Consider the following 19,548-nt stretch of genomic DNA (forward strand, 5'->3'; position numbering starts at 1 on the left):
TTATATTCTTCTACGGTATTTCTAAATCTAATATTTCTAAATCTAAAACATCTTAAAAACTATCTTTAGTTAAAATAATTGCAAACTATAAAATATAATGTATCTTAAAATTATAATAAAGAGATTTCATTATTTTATTCAAATAAACACAATCAAAATGCAATTATCTTAACTGCATATATATATATTATTAAATATTTATTGACATATTTGTCATATTAATATATCTAATAAAATATTTGCAAATAATAATTTGTTAATTAATGGATTGGTACCTGTTTTAATAATAAATCGCTGTTTGCGCTGAGGCAGGTCACTAAATGTTTCGTAAGCTCCAAAAAGGATGCGAGAACTTCTGTCGTGAGATGATCTCGACTTGCTTTCTGTAGCATGAAACTTATTACCAAAAATCCTCTGTTTTGTACCATATGTTGTTGAACAGTTTGAGAGCTCTCTACCAAGTCGCAAATAAACCCGAGCAATTTTGAACTGAAAAATAACATCGATATTTCTTGTTAATGTTCTCTCTTTAAACGCATGGCTTTGTGAAACGATAACTATTAATAAGCTTTACCATAATGTAGGATCGCGCTTAATGTCATTCGGCGCTATGCAGTCGTAAGGCATATCCAGCTGTGAGAATAATGGGAATAGTACTTGAATACCGCCTATCGAGTTTAACGTGCTGTGAATTGAGTGTGTTATGACTGCCTTGACGTCCTGAAAGCCGAAATAAAAATACCTTAACTTATTACAATGCATTATATCTCAAATTTATTCTACATGTATTATTTACAAATAAACTTGAAATGTAATTTTATATATGATTCAACGCTGAATCTATTCAATCAAATGACGTAAGTAACAATAAATAATAAATTATACCTGTAGCATGAGAGCGTGCGGTGTATGTACAAAATAAGAGATGTTGCCTTTCGGCGCGCTCTGTAGACAAAGCTGCGAGTCCGTTGCTACTGGATTATACATGAACACAATTGCATTCGACAGTTTTCCATCGTAAAGTACCTGAAATATTACATATAAAATAAAAAATTAATAAAATTGTAGATCTCTCGCATGGAGGAAAAATTTTCAATATATATTGTGAGTAATTTACGAAGTATTTTAATGACGTCCATGTAAATGCATTACATTATTCAATCTTACCAGAACATAAACATCTTGGATTTCATCTATATCCATTACGTAATATAAATAAATGCACAAAAAACACATACACGTCTTGCATGATACGAATAACTAATAATTCAACGCTATCGAATAATTATACCACAACTTTTGCTACCAATTACAATATCAACTGATACAAAATTAATAAAATTCTAAAAGATTTATACAATGTTATACAAAGCGATGCTTACAACAAAAGTACTTTGCACATTACTAAGTTTTGTTCTGCGACATTTGTTAATTAAGAAGGATAAGCATTCAGTACAGAAAGAAAAAAATAAAAAAATAAGATGCAAAAAGATATATACATTATTAATACCACAAATACAATGCAAAATTTACAATTATAATAAATCAATTTTTTCAAGACAAATAATATTAAACAAATCAATAAACTTATCAGCCGCAATGGCCGCCAAGGAACATTGGTCATAATTGGGTAATTACCTCAGGTGAACTCGAACGCAGTAACAGAATAATTAACAAAGTACAAATCATATGTTAACAAAAAATAAAATCAAAATGCTTACAATTTGCATACTTTGGTCCACCATGCTCGTAGAGAGATCCTGCTCACTCACCCTTTTATGATTGTCAGGCAGATTCAGATAGCACTCGTTGTCGAAACGAAACTGGCTCTACACAGGGAGCAAAAAAACGACGATGAATATTCGTCCACAAATGTAAAGTTGAAAAATATCCGCGTTTGATTAAAGATTTATACATGTATATCTATAGCATATTTACGTGACAAAAACATGGCGAAAAAGAAAGAGCATACCTTATATCCCGGCCCCAATCGATGCATCGCGCATATTTGATGCGTCGTCAGCGCTTCACTGAATAAATAAATTGCACTCATTTGCCCACAAAACACGCGCTCTTCGTCCAGTTCGGGGGTTGCTCCAATATAACATTTGTCAAAAGGCTGTAAAATAATTTCTTTCTTTAAATCGTCATTGAGAGAAGATTATTGTTGTGGAAAATATTTGACAGACACTCACGTCATTCGTCGAAACATGCCATGTCATTTCTGTACTCGATGCCAACTGACCATTGACCAGACATTTAATTTCACTTTTTGTCCATCTATTGTATATATACACTACCGCGATCATATACCACTATAAAATAAAAGTATTTTTGTCACATGACATCTATATAAAAAATTTGTTATGCTCGAGATAATTGTGTACATGTCAATTTGGAAAGTATACCTTTCGTGGCTGAAATTCATATTTGACACAATGTTGGAAGCCCTTGCCCTTTATTTTCATAGAAGTCAGGACTAAGCAGTTGCCTACGAAATGTGCAGAATATCCTACGCCCTTGCTTGTTTTAAAGCTGAAATGATGAAAGAACGGTATTAACTTCTCTAGCTTTGATAAATTCTATTCTATCATATTTTCTCTTGTGTTACTTTACATTTTTATTTTAATATAAAGAGATATAATTTGTATGAAAAAATAGAAATTATATATATAAAATAATTAAAAGAATCTTTGTTGAATAAGAAAAAAATGAATAAAATTAAAATCAAATGTGAGACAGTTTAAAGTTTAAATATTGTTCTCTTTACAATTGTATGTAACAAAATCACGCTTAATGAGTTCAGTTGAAATATCCAAGTGCTTTCTTCGAAGTTGAGAAACATAGGTGATTCTTTAAGATCGCTGCTCCACCTGAAAGAGTGCTTTCGTAAGAGTACTTGATGTGAGAGCACTTACCAGTAGAGGTACGGTTTTTCTCGTTCGATATTAACAGAGTTGATGGGATCTAGGCGGAACCATGTGGTAAAGGTAAATCCATTCTCGTGTGGCCACTTTGCAAGCGGTGGCAAAACAATCGCCTATGAAAAACATGAAAAGATTTCATATAATTTGAACGGAATATCGTAATATTAATAATTTAACGTAATATTGATAATTTATTTAATCTTCAATTTTTTTATGATATTCCGTTGTATTCTGTTTATATGCTTCTTTTTAATATTTTACACTTATTATTTTAAACTAAAATAAATAAGTGTTAATATTGTTAATGCACAATGAAAGTAACGCTGTGCACGCGCGTATACAATTTTGATTTTAGTTTCCAATTTCATCCTCTCTAATGTTTATTGCAAACATTACGATATCCTGTCTTTGTTAACAAATTATATTCATCACGCTTCATATAATAAGCTTTTACTCTCCAATGAACTCCAAGCTTTTCAAAACTCTAACAATACCAAACTGCATAAATAATTTAATTAATAATTATGCACATGTTGGAACGTCGTAACGTTATTACGTATGAAACTAAATACGAAATTATAATGATGCTCATTATTCATATAAATTCATATTCAACTACGTTCTATATGTGTGTTTTTTTCTAGAACACAATTAATATTAATATAAATGTAAAATAAAAATATAAAAAAAAAGAAAATAATTTTCAAAAAAAATAATGAATACTTCATTGCTAATACTAATTAACATGGTATATCTTATAATAAATAAAACATTTTATAACTTTACTTTACGAACTTTATAAAAGTTAGTAATCTAGAGTACGTTAAGTACCACTTTCAATATAATTAGAAGTAGAAAATGTAGTACTTAACGAAAATCTTTAACTTTATTGCTTCTGATTAAACTTCGTATTAAATTCTTCTTTTCTAGAAATTTTTCCCTTCTTTTTAGCTGTTATAAACTTTGTGATTTATATTAGAGGAGTATTAAATATACAATAAAAAATATTTGTATCGCTTCTATCTAATTCAAATCGAACCGTATTTTCCATTTATGTTCTGTAATAACCACGTATTGAATGAGTGTGTATGTGATAATAATGTTTAGGAAAGTTCCTTACTGTGATTGATTTCGAAAATGTAAGCGGATAGTGGAATCTTGCGAGGCAAGGTAAATTCTTTTATCGGAACTTTGATCGAGTTTAGAATCGAACGACGTCCTCTGGGATATCGTAAAGTAAGAAGTATCTGTTCTTAGATAAAGATAAGAAAAGAAACCAACTTACCGACCCTTTCCTGCCGGGGAAACTGAAAAATACGTCGGGTCCATTGCGCTGCGGCATTTGACGAAGAACGTTTAATAATTTCGCCGAATGTCGTGGCTATAAAATATATAAATTATTTATTATTTAGTAATTTCAATATGTTTCTTCGATACATCTATTAAATATATTTTTGTGATAATATTCATTTGAATTTTCATTGTATAATGTGCAAATAGATAAATATAGATAATGGATAATAATTTTAAAATTCTTACCCATTTTCCCTTAACAGCTTTCATAGCGCCAAACAAAAGTTTTAATTCTTTCACCGTTATGCTGTAGCTTGCTAGCACTCCCAGCATATCGATTAACAAATCTATCAATATATAAAAATATTTAAAATATTAAAGAATATAATCATTCAGAAAAAAAATTGCATTTTCTCGTTGTGATACAAAATTTATATTGTGCGAGTGTGCTGAATATTGAATTCTGTTAAAATTAATTTCTGCTATATTTTAGAATATTCCATTTTTCTGTAATTTATCATTAATAATATAACATAAAATTTGTTTAAAATATTTACTTACCGGCGACAACAGTTTCCGCACGAGATAATCGATGCAGAACATGTTCTATGAGACTCACATCCGTACATGCTTGTAAGTTTCTGACGCTTTTTCTTAAAATCGCAATAAAGACGCTCCATATTTCGGCCTGAAACAAAAATATTATGGACATATTTATTTCTATTTACACACAATTAGACACATGTGAAATATAAATTTATATGCAAAGAAACATTTTTATTTTACAATTACAAATAGGAAGTGTACAATATAGAACATTTTTGTACATAAGAACATTTTTTGAAGATGTATATTCTTGTTATTAAATATACAACATAAATATATATTTCAAGTTTATTTAGAGTTATTAGAAATCAGAGGCTATAATTTGATGATTCATCTAGATAAGGTATGTAATTAATAATTTGGATCGAATGGAATTTCATTGTGCGCAGTTGCGTTTTCAGCATAAATCGTTTACTAAAGTCATATAATAGTCAGATGATTGAAGAATATTAATTAAAGCATACCATGCGCTTATTAATATTCGTCTGTTTGAAAATATGCTTCTATTAAATATATTAATGTTACAAGCAAAAATTTAATTAGTACTAACTTTTAATATTTTCTTTCTGTTAAAGATTATTTATATAATATATTATATAATATATTATTGGTAAAAATTTTATTTATGCAAAAAGGTTATCTAAAAACATGTTTAAGAAAAATTAATTTCCATATTATTTTTAAATGCTCAGAATATTTTTCAAAGACCTAATTTATTAAAATAAATTAAAACTACATTTAAAATTATAATATTATATTTTGTATATGTATTACAGCAACGTTGTATCTTTTAAAATGTAATAAATTTTAATTATCTGTATTTTTCATTATTATCTTTATTGTCTCAGCAATTTTACATCGTTCATTCGATCTTATTCGATTCAATTAACTGAATTTCCTGAATGGACAGAAAATCCAGTAATGTCTTTGTTATAGATAATGGCTTGCCAATTACGTCTAGGCAAAAACTATTTTCCAGGGGGAGGGGTTTTCCAAGTGGAGTGGTAACGATTTTACTCTCTTGCAGCGAATAAAGGATGGCTTAATAAAACCGCACGCTCACCCTGCGAAGAAGAAGTTAATGCTCTAAAGAGGTTTTTTGTAAGCCATCGCGAATAACTCACTTGGACACTCCAAACAAAGCAACACGGAGATTTCTGTCCATGGAAAATGTCATTTAATACAGTTAAGTAACCACTCCCGGTTCTGTGTATATAAAACGTTGAAAATAAGCGTAAGCCCAAGTAACCAACCAGATAACCACCATAATTTCCTGATAACTATTTCAATATGCGAGCGAACATGTTTATATAGTGTAGATCAACTTCCAATGGCTTTGCAACAGTTCATCCTCAAATTATTATACGTCGGGATAGCCGGACAACCGTCGTGACGCGAACACAGACCGTGTATCCGCGTAATCCCCTACTGATATGCAAGGTAGGCCACGAAGCGAGATAACTACGGGTGCGGGGTAACCGCCGAATAGCGGAGAAATCCCGAAAATGCCGCTGGAATTCCCCCAGTCGGAATTTCGGCCCCGCGAGCCGGAGTTTTAGCGAGCAGAAGTTATGAGCATTCGGATAATTCCGGAGTAATGATCTCGCGGCTATACACCTTGTCAGCTTACTACATCGCGGAGTTGCGGATGAATCCCCCTCGCGCAGACAAAAAAGTGACAGGATGGAGGAGAGAAGGAGGGGAAGAGGACATAGAGAGAAAGTCCTGAGTAATGTCGTAGAAGCTTTCAGCTGTCATTCGACCGTGATAAATTGCCCTGAATCGCAAGAGCAGTGGTTAGTCAAGTTGATCTTCGAGCTAGGTATCTCTCTCGTTCTCACGCTAAAGGATGCTGTTTATCTACTCTCTTAGATGTTGGCAACTGAAGTGCCAACAACGCTGCGTATCGTACAATATTGCACAGTGGTTGTAAGACATTTTGGATAACAATCAAAGAAAATATGTTTTCATTGATCATATTACGTATATATTTATTATTTTTATATGTTAATATTTTTATTTATATTTTTATATTTGAAAAGACGTTAGAGTTAACTTGGTGTAAATAAATTGCTAAATGTATACAAAATTATATAATCACTTTCTCTCTTGTTATCAGAAACAAAGATCAAGTTTCTCTTCTTCTTATAATATTATTTTTATTATTTCTCAGAATAATATTATACAATTTCTTTTTATGTTATTCTATTTATATTTCTATATTTCTATATTTATATTTATATTCTATTTATATCTATTATATTTTTATTTAACAAACTTCGTTTTTTTTTATAAACTAATATTCCTATTTTTATATTCGATAAAATGTTGTTAGAAATTAATAAAATGCAAAATTATCTAAGCCATGATCGCTTTTCTCTTTCTCTCGCTTTCTCTCGCTATTAAAAACAAAAATCTCGGACTTTTTTTATACATTTACAAATCCTATTTTACAATTTCTTTCTTTTAATGCGTCCTTCGATTTCACAATCACCGCTCGCTTCTTTCCAAAATTACGTTTGAAGCAACACGTGATTCGCGCCACAACTCTTCCGGACGGAAAAGCGCGCGAACAGACTGAAGTGAGTCACTAATGGAGAAAGACAGTGGCAACGACGCTCGAGTCGCGTTCGCGATTACTCCGCACTTTCTACAACGAAACAAACGTAATCGGAAGGTAATCGGGTGTTACATCGTGTTTGTGATTTCAAGTTCCATTGTAATGCGACGCTCGGTGGATTATCGGGTGAAAGAAGGTCGCTGTGGCAAACATCAACATCGGAGTTCCGACGACCGGCACGGATTAACTGCGCAGCAGCCATTTCGCCGTCCTGTTGTGAGCATCGTATCGGTTTCTTCTGGTGTATGCATGGATATCCTGCGATAGTCAGCACCGCGAGAATCGACGCTCGGGCGTCGAACTGTGAGTATTTCTGCGATAATATACGCATAAGATGCCCTGACAAATCACCAGGCACAGCCTGATCGAACGAGAGCGTCTCCTCGTTCGTTTTTCACGGCAGCCCCAACCCGGCTTTTCGTCTCTCTTTCGCCCGTCTCTCTTCCGCCCGACTATCGTAATGAAATGACAAATGGCCCAGCAGCTCGAGCTGATACACTCGATTTGTTCGCCTATACGCACAGAGAAATCGGCCGGGCGCTAAACCGTGATAGATGCGAGAAAATAAAACACTTAGATAACACCGTGGCGTTAAATAGCGATATATAGCGTGTCTGGAGAGACGAGAAGCGCCATGGGATTCTTTCAAACGCCTCACGAAGAAATGTTTGCCAATACGCAAAAACGAATTGACCGCTGTAAGAAATAAAATTGCGAATAGATTTATTTATTTTTCTGTAATTCATTTCTGTTCCATTTCTGTTTTGTTTATAAATGACCATCGTGTTTCCTCCGATATACATTCCCGTTTTAACAATTCAGCAGCACGCTCACGTATTTTCTCGAAAAAGCACCGGTCTGAATAAAATAACGCAGTGTAAGGGCAGAAATAATATTTTAATTCGAGCAACGCGTCTCGGCATTGAATGCTATGTAATAAATTTAATATTGAAATTGTTCCTGTATATTCATTGTATTACGTGGAATACAAATATATCGATATAGAAAATGAGCGGAATGCCAAAAATTTAATCACTTAAATCGGATGTTTTATTTTTTTTTTCATGATAAAAAAGGAAGACTAGCTTACGATATTGATTGTTAGTATTGATTACAATTTCGTGATTGTAATGCAATTATAATTTTCAACGTTACGCATACCAGCATTTATATTTTTAAATATTGAAGATAGAAATATAAAATATTAAAAATATTGCAATTTCCATATCCTTACATTTAAAATTTATTTTACTTATAAGTAAAAAACTGACAAAAAGACAGTTATGAGAATTATGTAATTTTAGGGAAATAATCTATCTCCAAAAAATAATGTATTTAAAAATTAGATACAAACATATGCTATTATACTTTTTTTAGGATTAAACATATTATAGTTTCCAATTATATAATATTTGTGACGTAAAATATAAACACTCTCTTTCATGTATAATATTTATGTATATTACTTGAAATGTATATTATTTGAAAAATTACAATAATTCCATAATATTACACAATAATTACAAAATAGAATTGCACTTTTGAAGTTATTTCTTCGTGTCATTTCATTTGATTATAAAAACATTAAGGGATATAAAAATATTTTTCTCGTTAGAGGGATTTGACGGCTGACTGTACGTGCAGTTGTATTACTGAAATCGTTGCTGTACACAATATCGATGGATAGGATCTTTTATACCATAATTTCTATATCATAAGTTACATTAATTTCACATTATTTCGGATACACGATAATTTTTCTAAGATTTTTGTTAAATTCTAAGAAAAATCAAACCTTGATTTGTGACCTCACAAGCGATGAACAATATATTAGATAGGTAAATTATGTAAGATATTTGGCCAGAAGGCAATCAGTGGTTTGTATACACATGTAATCATCCAACTATAATTCGCAAGGTTCTATCACTGGTAGTCGCTGATAGCACTTAAGAGAAAACATAAAGGCAGCTCTATGCGCGGTTTCCCCATGAGCTTCTGCTTTCGCGAATGTTTCAGGCGTGATCCTCGGGCGTACTCTGGGGTAGGATAATTCTGCATAATATGGGGGCTTGCAAACCTGTAAAATCCAAGTACCTGGCGCGCTCGTGAATAATTTGCTGCACGCGAGCGTCGTTAAGTTGCAGCATCGGGAATTTAATGACCTCTATACAAGAAAAGTTACAGTCGAAAGTTACGTTGGTAAAGATCGTGTAAAAACTCGGGAGGCGTTGAAACAAATTTCTTTCGTGATTTTCTTTCATGTACATCGTATAGATACATTTGTATTTATATAGAAATACGCTATATGGTATATTCTACTTTATAATTTTAATTAAATAGAAATATTTTATACATATATCTAAAAATATATTATAAAATTTTTATTGCATGAAAACAGAAACGAAAGCTAAATTAAGTAAGATTCCGACAAGAAATAAAATAATTATTTTTTTAACATCAATTATATTTTTTCGAATTATTTAGAATACGATTGATTTTTTTCACAAAACGTGAGGAACTACGTACGTCATAGGCATCGTATTATTTTTCCTCTTATTATTTTTCCTGTTATCGATCCCTTAACGATACTAATTCTTCCTAAGCTATTCGGGAAAAGCCTCATGAGACCATTAAAATTAGATCCCTCAGGCAGGGAGTTTCGCAGAATCGCGTTTCCTGCGGGACCGTTCAATTTCACCACGGCCATCCATTACGCTACATTAAAACCTACTCGCCGGTTTGGTGCGTACCGTTCAACGATTGTGCCACGCTAAAAGCCACCGGTGTAACGTGGCTTTTAGAGGTGGCTACACCAAGGTTGAAAAGATGAGGGGAAAAAAGGGGCGAGAGCCTGTGCTTTTTCACTTTGTCAAGTATGAAAAAACATCCTTCTGTGCTTTTTTTCATAAGCACATATGTAGATTTTGCTCGAGTCGCGAGCGAGTTGTATTCAGTCTCCAAATAAGCAGATAGTAAAGTTAAAGTAGTGACTTTCGAGTCACAGTATTCGCTTTTGTTAAATGAAAGAGCAACTTTGAATTTATCAAAGATTCAGTGGACAAAAGGAAGTCCGCGAAACTCACTACGCTTTGAAAGTATTTTTTTTTTACTTTATTATAATGAAGCCAACGAAGAAAAGGAACAAAAGTATATTCACAATGGACTTAAGAATAACACAGTCGGACCTAGTTGGTACATTAAAGGGCAAGACTGAGTTTGAGGCATTTGTGCCAGCACTAATTAAGTCATTATAGAATCAATAGAGCTTTTCGTCCAGGATTCGTTCCATTTGCACGGCGTTTGGTGCGGTTCCGAGGCTTAATCCGTTTTCTCTTCTTCGTCTCATTCTTCTTCAGTTTTCCGGGCGTCGTTTCGTAGTTAAATTGCAGATTATTCAAAAATAAACGATGAATCAATGGTTGCAATATCATTATATGAATCAATGGTTGCATGTCATTATATCTTTTATCTTCTAGATTGTCCGCGGATTGTTGCATTGTTACTGTTATGCTTTCATTTATTCGGATTAAAACTTTTTAAGTATATTTGATGAGTTTTTTTTATGATATAAATATGATTTTATTTTGTACTTCAATATTTCTATTCCAATTTTTATGATATTTCGATTACTTTTTAATATTACATATATATTACCTTTAATATTTTGTAACAATTTATTTCTAGAGTAAATTAATAAGATAATGTTATTTATTTCAACATATTTTGACATAGATAAATTTAAATTTATGTTTAAAAAAATATGTGAAATGTATTACAAATTTGTTCCTTGATGATAAACGATTAATTATTATCATTTAATTAAAATGATAATAAACTGCGTGGTTTTAAACTTTATAACATTCACATTTTGAACCTTAATGTAATAAGAATAAGTGAAGGTAATAGGTATAATCGCGGTTGAAGTCGAGAGTACGTCAAAAGCGATTGTGCGGAGTACTTAAGTGCAGAGCGGAAGTTCCATTTGACAAGAACACGTAAAGTGTTTATGCCACGAAAAGACTTGTCCTCAATCGCTTCTTTGAATTTCAAGTCCTTCAAAGGGTCAGCTTTCGGTTAGCGGCCAATCCAATTGAATTTGGACCCGTTTAGCATGAGGTTTCAGTCGTGGTATTAGGTTAACCGTGCACCTATTTGGCTCTACTCTATCAAAGGATCGAGAGTACAGCTTTATGAGGAAAAAAAAAAAAACAGACAAAAGCATTACATCAATTCTCAAATATTCATACAATTTAAAATTGTATGAAAAACTGAATTGTTCAACACCAATTGATGTAAATAATATTTTACATCATACATATTATCCTTTTATATCTATTGATCTAATTAAATAATAATTAAAATTAATTCGTATGTAATTAATTAATTAATTTCTCTAAAACTCAATTTCTAAAAATTAATTAGCATAAATAAGAATTTATACTGTTTGTTTCCGTTTTAAAATTTGTCTATATAATAATTTTCATATTAATATTTTGCGCAAAAGTACGAATTTTCATTCTGCAAGTTGATAAAATAAAAACACTAAGTCAACGGATCTGGGAAAGAGCAGCGACTGAAATAAGAAGGGTAGAGTCGGTTCATTTGCAGGAACGGACAAACCATCTCCGATGTTATCTCCGGATTCGTTCTACGGAATACACTGTCACGGTACGCTTTAACCAACTTTCTGAATTTAATCGACTTCACCGAGACTTCGCGTTTTCCATTTATCGCCGTTCCTTTCTGATGTGCTTGGGGCTTTAAACAAGTACAAAGCATACGTTTTCATTCAGGCTCTGTAACGGCCTCGTCATTACGACTTAACGCTCGTTACCTCGTATTTTATGATTAGTTAAGAGATACTTCGAATAAATTATCTCTCTCTCTCTCTTTCTCTCTCTCTCTCTCTCTCTCTCTCTCTCTTTCTCTCTCTCTCTCTCTCCTCCCCTTCCTCTCTTTCTCTTTCTTCCTATCTCTCTTTGTTGATTTCCACACGGCTAAAGCTTCAGAACATTGATATTCTATTCGCATTGTTACATGTTTCTCAACAATGGTGCAGCTATAGTCTGCATTGACCTCGCAATGCTCCTTAATACGTAGTGTTAGTACTACATTGAGATCTACGAAGCGTTAAACGTACAGATTTACGAGTAAAAGCGAAGCATTTACGAAGTACAGTTAAACCTCCGACCACGGTTTCCCCACGGTTGACAACTATTGTAAATTAAGTGCAATGAAAAGGTTTTTTTCCGCTGTTAAGATTGTAAATTATAAAAATCTTTTTTCACAAAGAAGACTTTTCAATATAATTATGTTGCTTGTGTGTATTCTGTTCTAATTTGTAATTCTAAATTTAAATAAAGAAAATATTAAATATATATTAATTATAAATATTCTAAAAATATTTGTATTTTTATAGAGATTATTTGATGATTATATTCTGTAAATATATATATATATATTTATCTGGAGAAGTTATTATAGTCGAATCATATTATAAATCGTCTTATCAACGTTGTGTACTAAATGACGTCATTATATGTGATTGTCTTTTGCTCTCTGGTCGTAATTTACGTGCGTACCTATGAGAAGCGAATATTAGCAATAAGCTGAAACAATATTTTCTCGTAGGTCGATAAAATACCTAGAAGCTTGAGGGGAAAATGTAGCGTTGGTTGTGGTAAAAACAATGGCTGTGGAAAGAAAAATGCGTATGGCTAATATCGTGCCAAAATAGAAGAAAACTCGTCTGACATCAACGAGAATGAGTGACTAATATTATTCTTTGGATAACGGATTGTTACGATATTTTAAGAAATCAATATCTCGAGTAAAATGTTGATAATAAGTTATAACCGAGATTATATCCATTTTTGTAATAAATTGAATCAATTCTCTTGTTTAATTTTTTGTATGATAAGAATTATTCGAATCACTTTTTGAAATCACAGTAAAGTTAATTTATCGCGTAATCTTATTTGACTTCTTTGAAAAAATTAACGTGTGAGAATCGTAAATAAAAATGGATAGACAAGTCAGAAGAATCGGAAAAGAGTCGAGTCCCTTGACTGTAGAAACACGACGTTACGTGAGTATATGCAAGTGACGTAGTGAAGCCAGGGGAATGTCGTGAGGTATTGGTAACGGAAAGTCGGTGGCTGCTTAGTGGTGACTATTACTACTTGTAAACAGTGAAACAGCATCCTACAAGATGTATTTCGCTCTCTTCTATTTCGATGTGGTGATATTTATATCTATTTTTTTTTTACATTTTTTCGCTATGTTATATCTAAATTATGTCATTTATTAATAATTATTTATTGCAATTTTTTTAACAAACTAAAATAAAGTAATTTGCGAAAAATATTCTAAAATTGCTTAGATATAAAATGTATTTTAAAATATTTTTCTTTTTATTTATGCTATCTGTTCTAAAGAAACTTACGACTATTTCATCCAGGTTAATCTAGATTTTTCTTATCGTTCGTTATTACTCTCTATTGCAGAGTTATACGTGCGCAGTAGTAGTCGCAAATAGTCGAGTGCCATGCATGGAAAAAGTATCGGACGCGTTTTCGCCGAAAAGAAGAATTCTTTCCGTTCGCGCAGTTCTAAAGAAACCTTTCTTCCTTTCCTTTTTTCAAAATAAATGACACGATTTTCAAGGAAAGCCGTGTGACCTGGGATCACGTTGGGCGAAATTCGCCCGAGGAGATATTTACAACGCGGGCTCGCGATTTCTAGCTCCGAACGCGTATCTAGCAATGGATGGTCGTTTTGTAGATGGCAACAATGAAATACCAGTCGTATTACAGGTATCATAACTTAGAGATGGGGTAGAGGATCGCGATTCCTCGGAACAACTGAGAATTGACTTGAACATACCGCGCATTCCTATTCGTCTCTCTTGATGATTGTCATGCGAATATGTGTGACACTGTGACCTCATTTTTCTCGGCATCATTTACTTTACATCTTCAGAATACTAATGGACACTATCTGTATTATGTATATTGTATAAGGTAAGGAGCAACCAAGCAAATAATCAAGCGAAATGATAATAATTCGAAAGAAATGAAATGGTTTTTCTGAGATACGCGTTGATAGAGGAGTGAGGAAAATTGTTATCTAGCAGTTTTACGGTCGCTTTTGCAACGTAAATTTTCCCAGAGATATCTCTCGTTGACCTCCACATTTCTTTGAAGTTTGTTAATATGACCTACGCTTTCATTTAATCGCCTGTACGTCGCATACACTTTATAATGACGAGTCTCTTAAACTTGCTGTAGCTACATGATACATCATACTTTGAATTTTATTACATGAAAATCTTAATATTAGAAATATATATTAGAAAGTTAAAAAAATAAATTAAATATGCACATTATAGATTATGAATTGTTTTTAATAATATGCAAATTATAACCGAGTATATATATCTTTCATAGGAATTTATTAATTAACATAATTTTTAGATGTTTATCTTATAAATAAACAATTATAATTTTTTACCGGATGTCATTTTATGATGCAACGCATATCCTTAATTTTTATTACTTTCATAAGAAATACAATTAACCGTACCGAGAAAACGTTTTTACATTGGTCAGGGGGAGCGTTCTAATTATATCAGTTTTATGATGCGTTCGTTATGGCGATATCCGCTTTCTCAGAGTACGTCGCGCAATGCTATTACGTAACCGCCGCTCTTCACGGCATTCGCATTATCGTTTTTCATTTTCCACCCTCCGTGCAATCATCATGCCATCCGTTCTGTCGCTCCTGTCGGGAGACACCAGCGGGAATGAATAACATCGCGAAAACGTCGCGACGTCTATTCGGTGCACGTTGATCCGCCTTCAAAGTTGGAACCCGTCGTCGTTTCCGCCAAGATGAAGGACAGCGACATTGCTCTCGCTGCGACACCGCGCTTGCCATATTTCAATTACTAATTTACCTCCGATTTCCCGGTCGCATCACCAGGCCTGTGGATCCGCGATACAATGGAATTTATCTAAGTCCCCCGGTCTAACAGATACATCGTCGTCGTCGTCGTCGTCGTCGTCGTCGTCGTCGTCGTCGTCGTCGTCGTCGTCGTCGTCGTCGTCGTCGTCATCGTCGTCGTCGTCGTCGCCGTCGTCGTCGTCGCCGTCGTCGTCGTCGTCGTCGTCGCCGTCGTCGTCGCCGAGCTAGAAAAATATGATGTGCGACTTGGACCTATACTCGGCGAAATGCAATTTAAATTCTGGGCTGCTTTTCGTTTGGACGCCTCTCGCATCTCCCGATGTTGCGTTTTTCACGACTTTCTTCCTCCACCGGCTTTCCAATCTCCGTAAATTGAGATCCCGCATTACTACCGCCAAGCGCGCATTACGTTACTGCGCAGACATCGCGCTGGGTGAATTTGTAAATCTCTCGAAGTTGCCGCCCGATCATCCGCCCGCTCTAGGCCGATTAGATTATTACTGCGGATTCCACTTTGTCAACATATATTTATATACATCGACCTGCTATCCCGCATTCCGCAATACTTTGGGCAAATAAAGCTTGCATAAGAGTTTGCGAAAAAATTTTAGCTTTCACGAAAATTATGTTTAGAGATTTTCAGTTATTCAGTTTAGAGATGAATCGCATATGTAGCTTTCTTGTAAATGAAAATATCTATATCATGCTTATGTAGTATATTTTATAAAGGAAAAATAATTTTAGTTGGATCAAAGATATTTAGTTTTTTTATTTTCAGTGATAATGTAATAGTGTAGTACTCACGTAATCATCGAATTTTAAAAACCGGTCGAAAATATCTTTTTTTTATTGTATTTTTTCGGTGATTTGACCCCTTTGTAGATAAAATTTTAAATAGTGTACGATATTTCTTTCAAAAAAATCTCATGAAAGCTCTGCAAATATATTCAGTACGTAATAGATATATGTAGGAGTCAAAAGTACTGTTATTATGTCAAACGATAATGAGATAATTTGGGAAAAAATAGAGTATTTTATGGTGGATGCGTTCGTATAAAGAGCAGATTTGTTGGGGAGGTAAAAGCATGGTGGTCGACAAAGAACGGGAGGTAACGAGAACGCGGAGATACGTGCCGCGGAATAATGGCGCTACTTTCGACGGTGATTCAAATCCGTCAATCACAGACGACCTAGTTGACACATGCAATGAGATTATATGCCGCGTTTTTGCGAGCTGAATTGTCGATTTTTCGCGAATCTCGTTTCTCTCCTTTGTCGGAAGCCTTTTTCATCTCCTTTCATACTTTCTTTCTTGTGGAACTCTTTTGCCAAGTCAGGGAAAAAATTCGTCATAGCGGAACGACCCGGGAATTCTTATTAGTGGGGTTGAAAACGTACGCGGGTACCCTCATGCGATTGGCAAAAAAACGAAAACTTCATTCGTCAGGGTACAGCGTCATGCTGTTAATCAAAAATGTTATTTATCTAATGATTTTGTGACTAACAAACATCAAGATCGTTTGTTATAAAAAGATCAATACTGAAGTTTGTCAAAAGTGCCTTTATAATAATGAATATTCAAATATTTTACAACTTTAATTTTTAATCTGGTCTCTTTTTCTGATCTAGATGACATGCTGCTAATGTTATTTATCGTTCCAATATTGTGTGCATATAATGAAGAATTTTATAATAATGATTATATATGTAGAGAACGATCGTGAAAAATCGGAAAGTAAATCCCATTATCTCATGCAAAACAGCACAATTTTATCTGCATGTCTAGCATCATTTTCAGTTAATACTGTCTCTATATTCTCTCCCTCTCTGTCTCTCTTTAAATGCATGTATGACTATCGAATCACGATTTCACTCGCGGACATGAACGGCATTATAACCATTGCTATAATTAAAGCTGTCACAAAAGTGTCGTTTGTCACGCAACGTTGGAATGCGTTAGATGAAATTATATGTGGGGCGGTTAATTATCGGACAAACAGTAATTGGCAACAATCGCACATTTCCATCGAAACGTTATCGATCATAACTGTGTATGTCGTTACATAATTTGCAATTATGCATATTTCCAGTACAGTGAAGCTAGATATAAATTAGAAGAAAACAATTTTATATAATTATATATTTGTCAAGAGAAAATAATAATTCTGTAAATTAAAATACGCAAATTATAATATACGCACTTTTAGCATTTTAGCATTTGTTATACGAAAGATTTCTAGGCAAGTCTTCTTTATCTTCTTCCATTGAAACGATCATTTGAAATCATTTGAAATTTTCCTGTCTTCTTTATCTCCCTAAATAAGTTTAAGGATCTCTTATTACCATAATAAAATAATAAAATTCAAACATTATCATCCTATTCTTTTTAATTTATAAGTAAAATAAATCTTATACTTTTTAAATAAAAAAAGGAAATAAAATTAACATTAATACGTTTAAAAGCTAAGTTAAATGAATTTTTATCTATTTATAATTAATTAATTTTTCTCACATTATTACATAGATTATTACATAGATTCTTCACATATATATATATATATATATATATATATATATATATATATATATATATATATACAAAATACACCCTATATTCTTGCATTTATACAGAATTTATTACAGAATAAAATTTTTCGGTACTTAAATTGTCATAGCGTAAATAATATTTAACAATAATTGTTCGTTTATATGGCATTCTTCAAATATTTTTAAAACTTGCATTGCGAAAAGAAAGTACCGCAAACATAATCGGTTTTCGCAAACTTGCGCATTGCGGAAAAACAACCGTCTCCGCGGGCCTGTATACGATACGAACGTTCCCCATACGAATGTTTCTCATTAAAAGAGCAACGATAACAATGAATCGAAATGCTGATCATTGCGTTTTTCTCGGTGAACAAAAAGAAATCCTTCGCAATCTTGACGCTCGTAAAAGCACTCGAGAAGAAATGTTAGATTTAGTGACGAAGTGTGCAATGAAGAAAGGAGATAGAGTCATGATTGAATGTGTTTAAAGATGAAAGCGAAGACATGAAAGTGTTAAAATGACCTAAAAGCTATTGGATCCATATTGGAAAGCACCTGTTCAAGTGATTTCATAAATGGGACGACCTGCATCGACCGAGAATAGAGTTTATCCTATCCTTAGAGATTTATGAGGAGCATCTGCGTCAGCCTTTTCGCCGTTAAGCAGAGCGTAACAAAAAAAAAAAAAAAACAATTTGATTTTTAGTCTATCAAAATTATCAAAACTATCAAAATTATACAGCACGTCGAGCAATATTACGAATTACACAATATTGGCAGTAATATATTCATATAATACATTAAAGAGAAAAATATGTCCTAATGTGTTGCGATCGTTTTGGGCAGCAATATGAGATTAGATGGGTTTCGATATGCCGCAGATGCGTTGAGCTGCTTCGATTAGAATGCAATCGAGTGAGAGGCTATCACACGCAGGACTGCCCAGTTCCGGTGTCCTGATTTCATCTTGTCTCTCCATCTTATTGGCTTCCGTGATGCGGACGTCCGATTGTTGGAATACAGGCTCCCGAACTCGATCGAAGCCTGCAAACTCTAAGACTGCCCTTTGGTTTTATTGCTCCTCAATGATTCCGCTTATCGATTTCTTTCACGCTGTAAGAAAATTGTGATGCGCAGGATGCCACTGTAATAATGATTCATCCGATGTTATCGAAACCTGTGCGACAAATAACAATGAGAGTCGATAATAAAGTTGGCAAAATCCGTAGCTACTCTTTCCGCTTTCGTGCCGCGTTGAGATTACTTCGAAAGCAAGTAGAAATTTCAGGAATTTTACAGACTTCGTGATAGTTATTCTCCATCGAAGCGAGAATCGTGAATCATGTCAGATTCCGACAACGCTCGGTCGTTACAACGTTTATGTGAAACTATTGCTAATTAAACAGAAACCTAGGGTATCTTGAAATACACGTACCTCGCTATATTTGCATACAAAATAATATGTAGTGAGGTACTTCGTAGTTGTATATGTATATGTATATTTTGCATGGCACATCACATGATATGCACAGCTTATCCTATATGTGTGTTAGAAAATAAATTTTGTGACGCATGTATTACGTAAATGTA

The 19,548-nt window shown here is 33.3% G+C and overlaps 1 protein-coding gene across 10 annotated transcripts in view; it reads right to left on the reverse strand.

Annotated features, from left to right (window-relative positions):
* Positions 1 to 19,548, reverse strand: part of rg (A kinase anchor protein rugose) — a 176,377-nt gene that overhangs the window by 79,411 nt on the left and 77,418 nt on the right. For 6 of the 10 annotated variants that reach the window (XM_089085513.1, XM_011646582.3, XM_011646586.3 and 3 more), the window contains exons 3-13: positions 4,782 to 4,908; positions 4,467 to 4,567; positions 4,213 to 4,308; positions 2,919 to 3,040; positions 2,409 to 2,535; positions 2,196 to 2,315; positions 1,973 to 2,119; positions 1,722 to 1,829; positions 886 to 1,026; positions 575 to 720; positions 276 to 489 (exon numbers count right to left, since the gene is read on the reverse strand). In XM_089085513.1, the coding sequence (XP_088941639.1) occupies positions 276 to 489; positions 575 to 720; positions 886 to 1,026; positions 1,722 to 1,829; positions 1,973 to 2,119; positions 2,196 to 2,315; positions 2,409 to 2,535; positions 2,919 to 3,040; positions 4,213 to 4,308; positions 4,467 to 4,567; positions 4,782 to 4,908 (1,449 nt within the window). The other 4 variants (XM_011646589.3, XM_011646585.3, XM_011646584.3 and 1 more) reach the window with 2 other exon arrangements.

This window comes from Pogonomyrmex barbatus, unplaced genomic scaffold (assembly GCF_055798465.1).
Source record: "Pogonomyrmex barbatus isolate J1 unplaced genomic scaffold, ASM5579846v1 scaffold10, whole genome shotgun sequence".
Lineage (NCBI taxonomy): Eukaryota > Metazoa > Arthropoda > Insecta > Hymenoptera > Formicidae > Pogonomyrmex > Pogonomyrmex barbatus.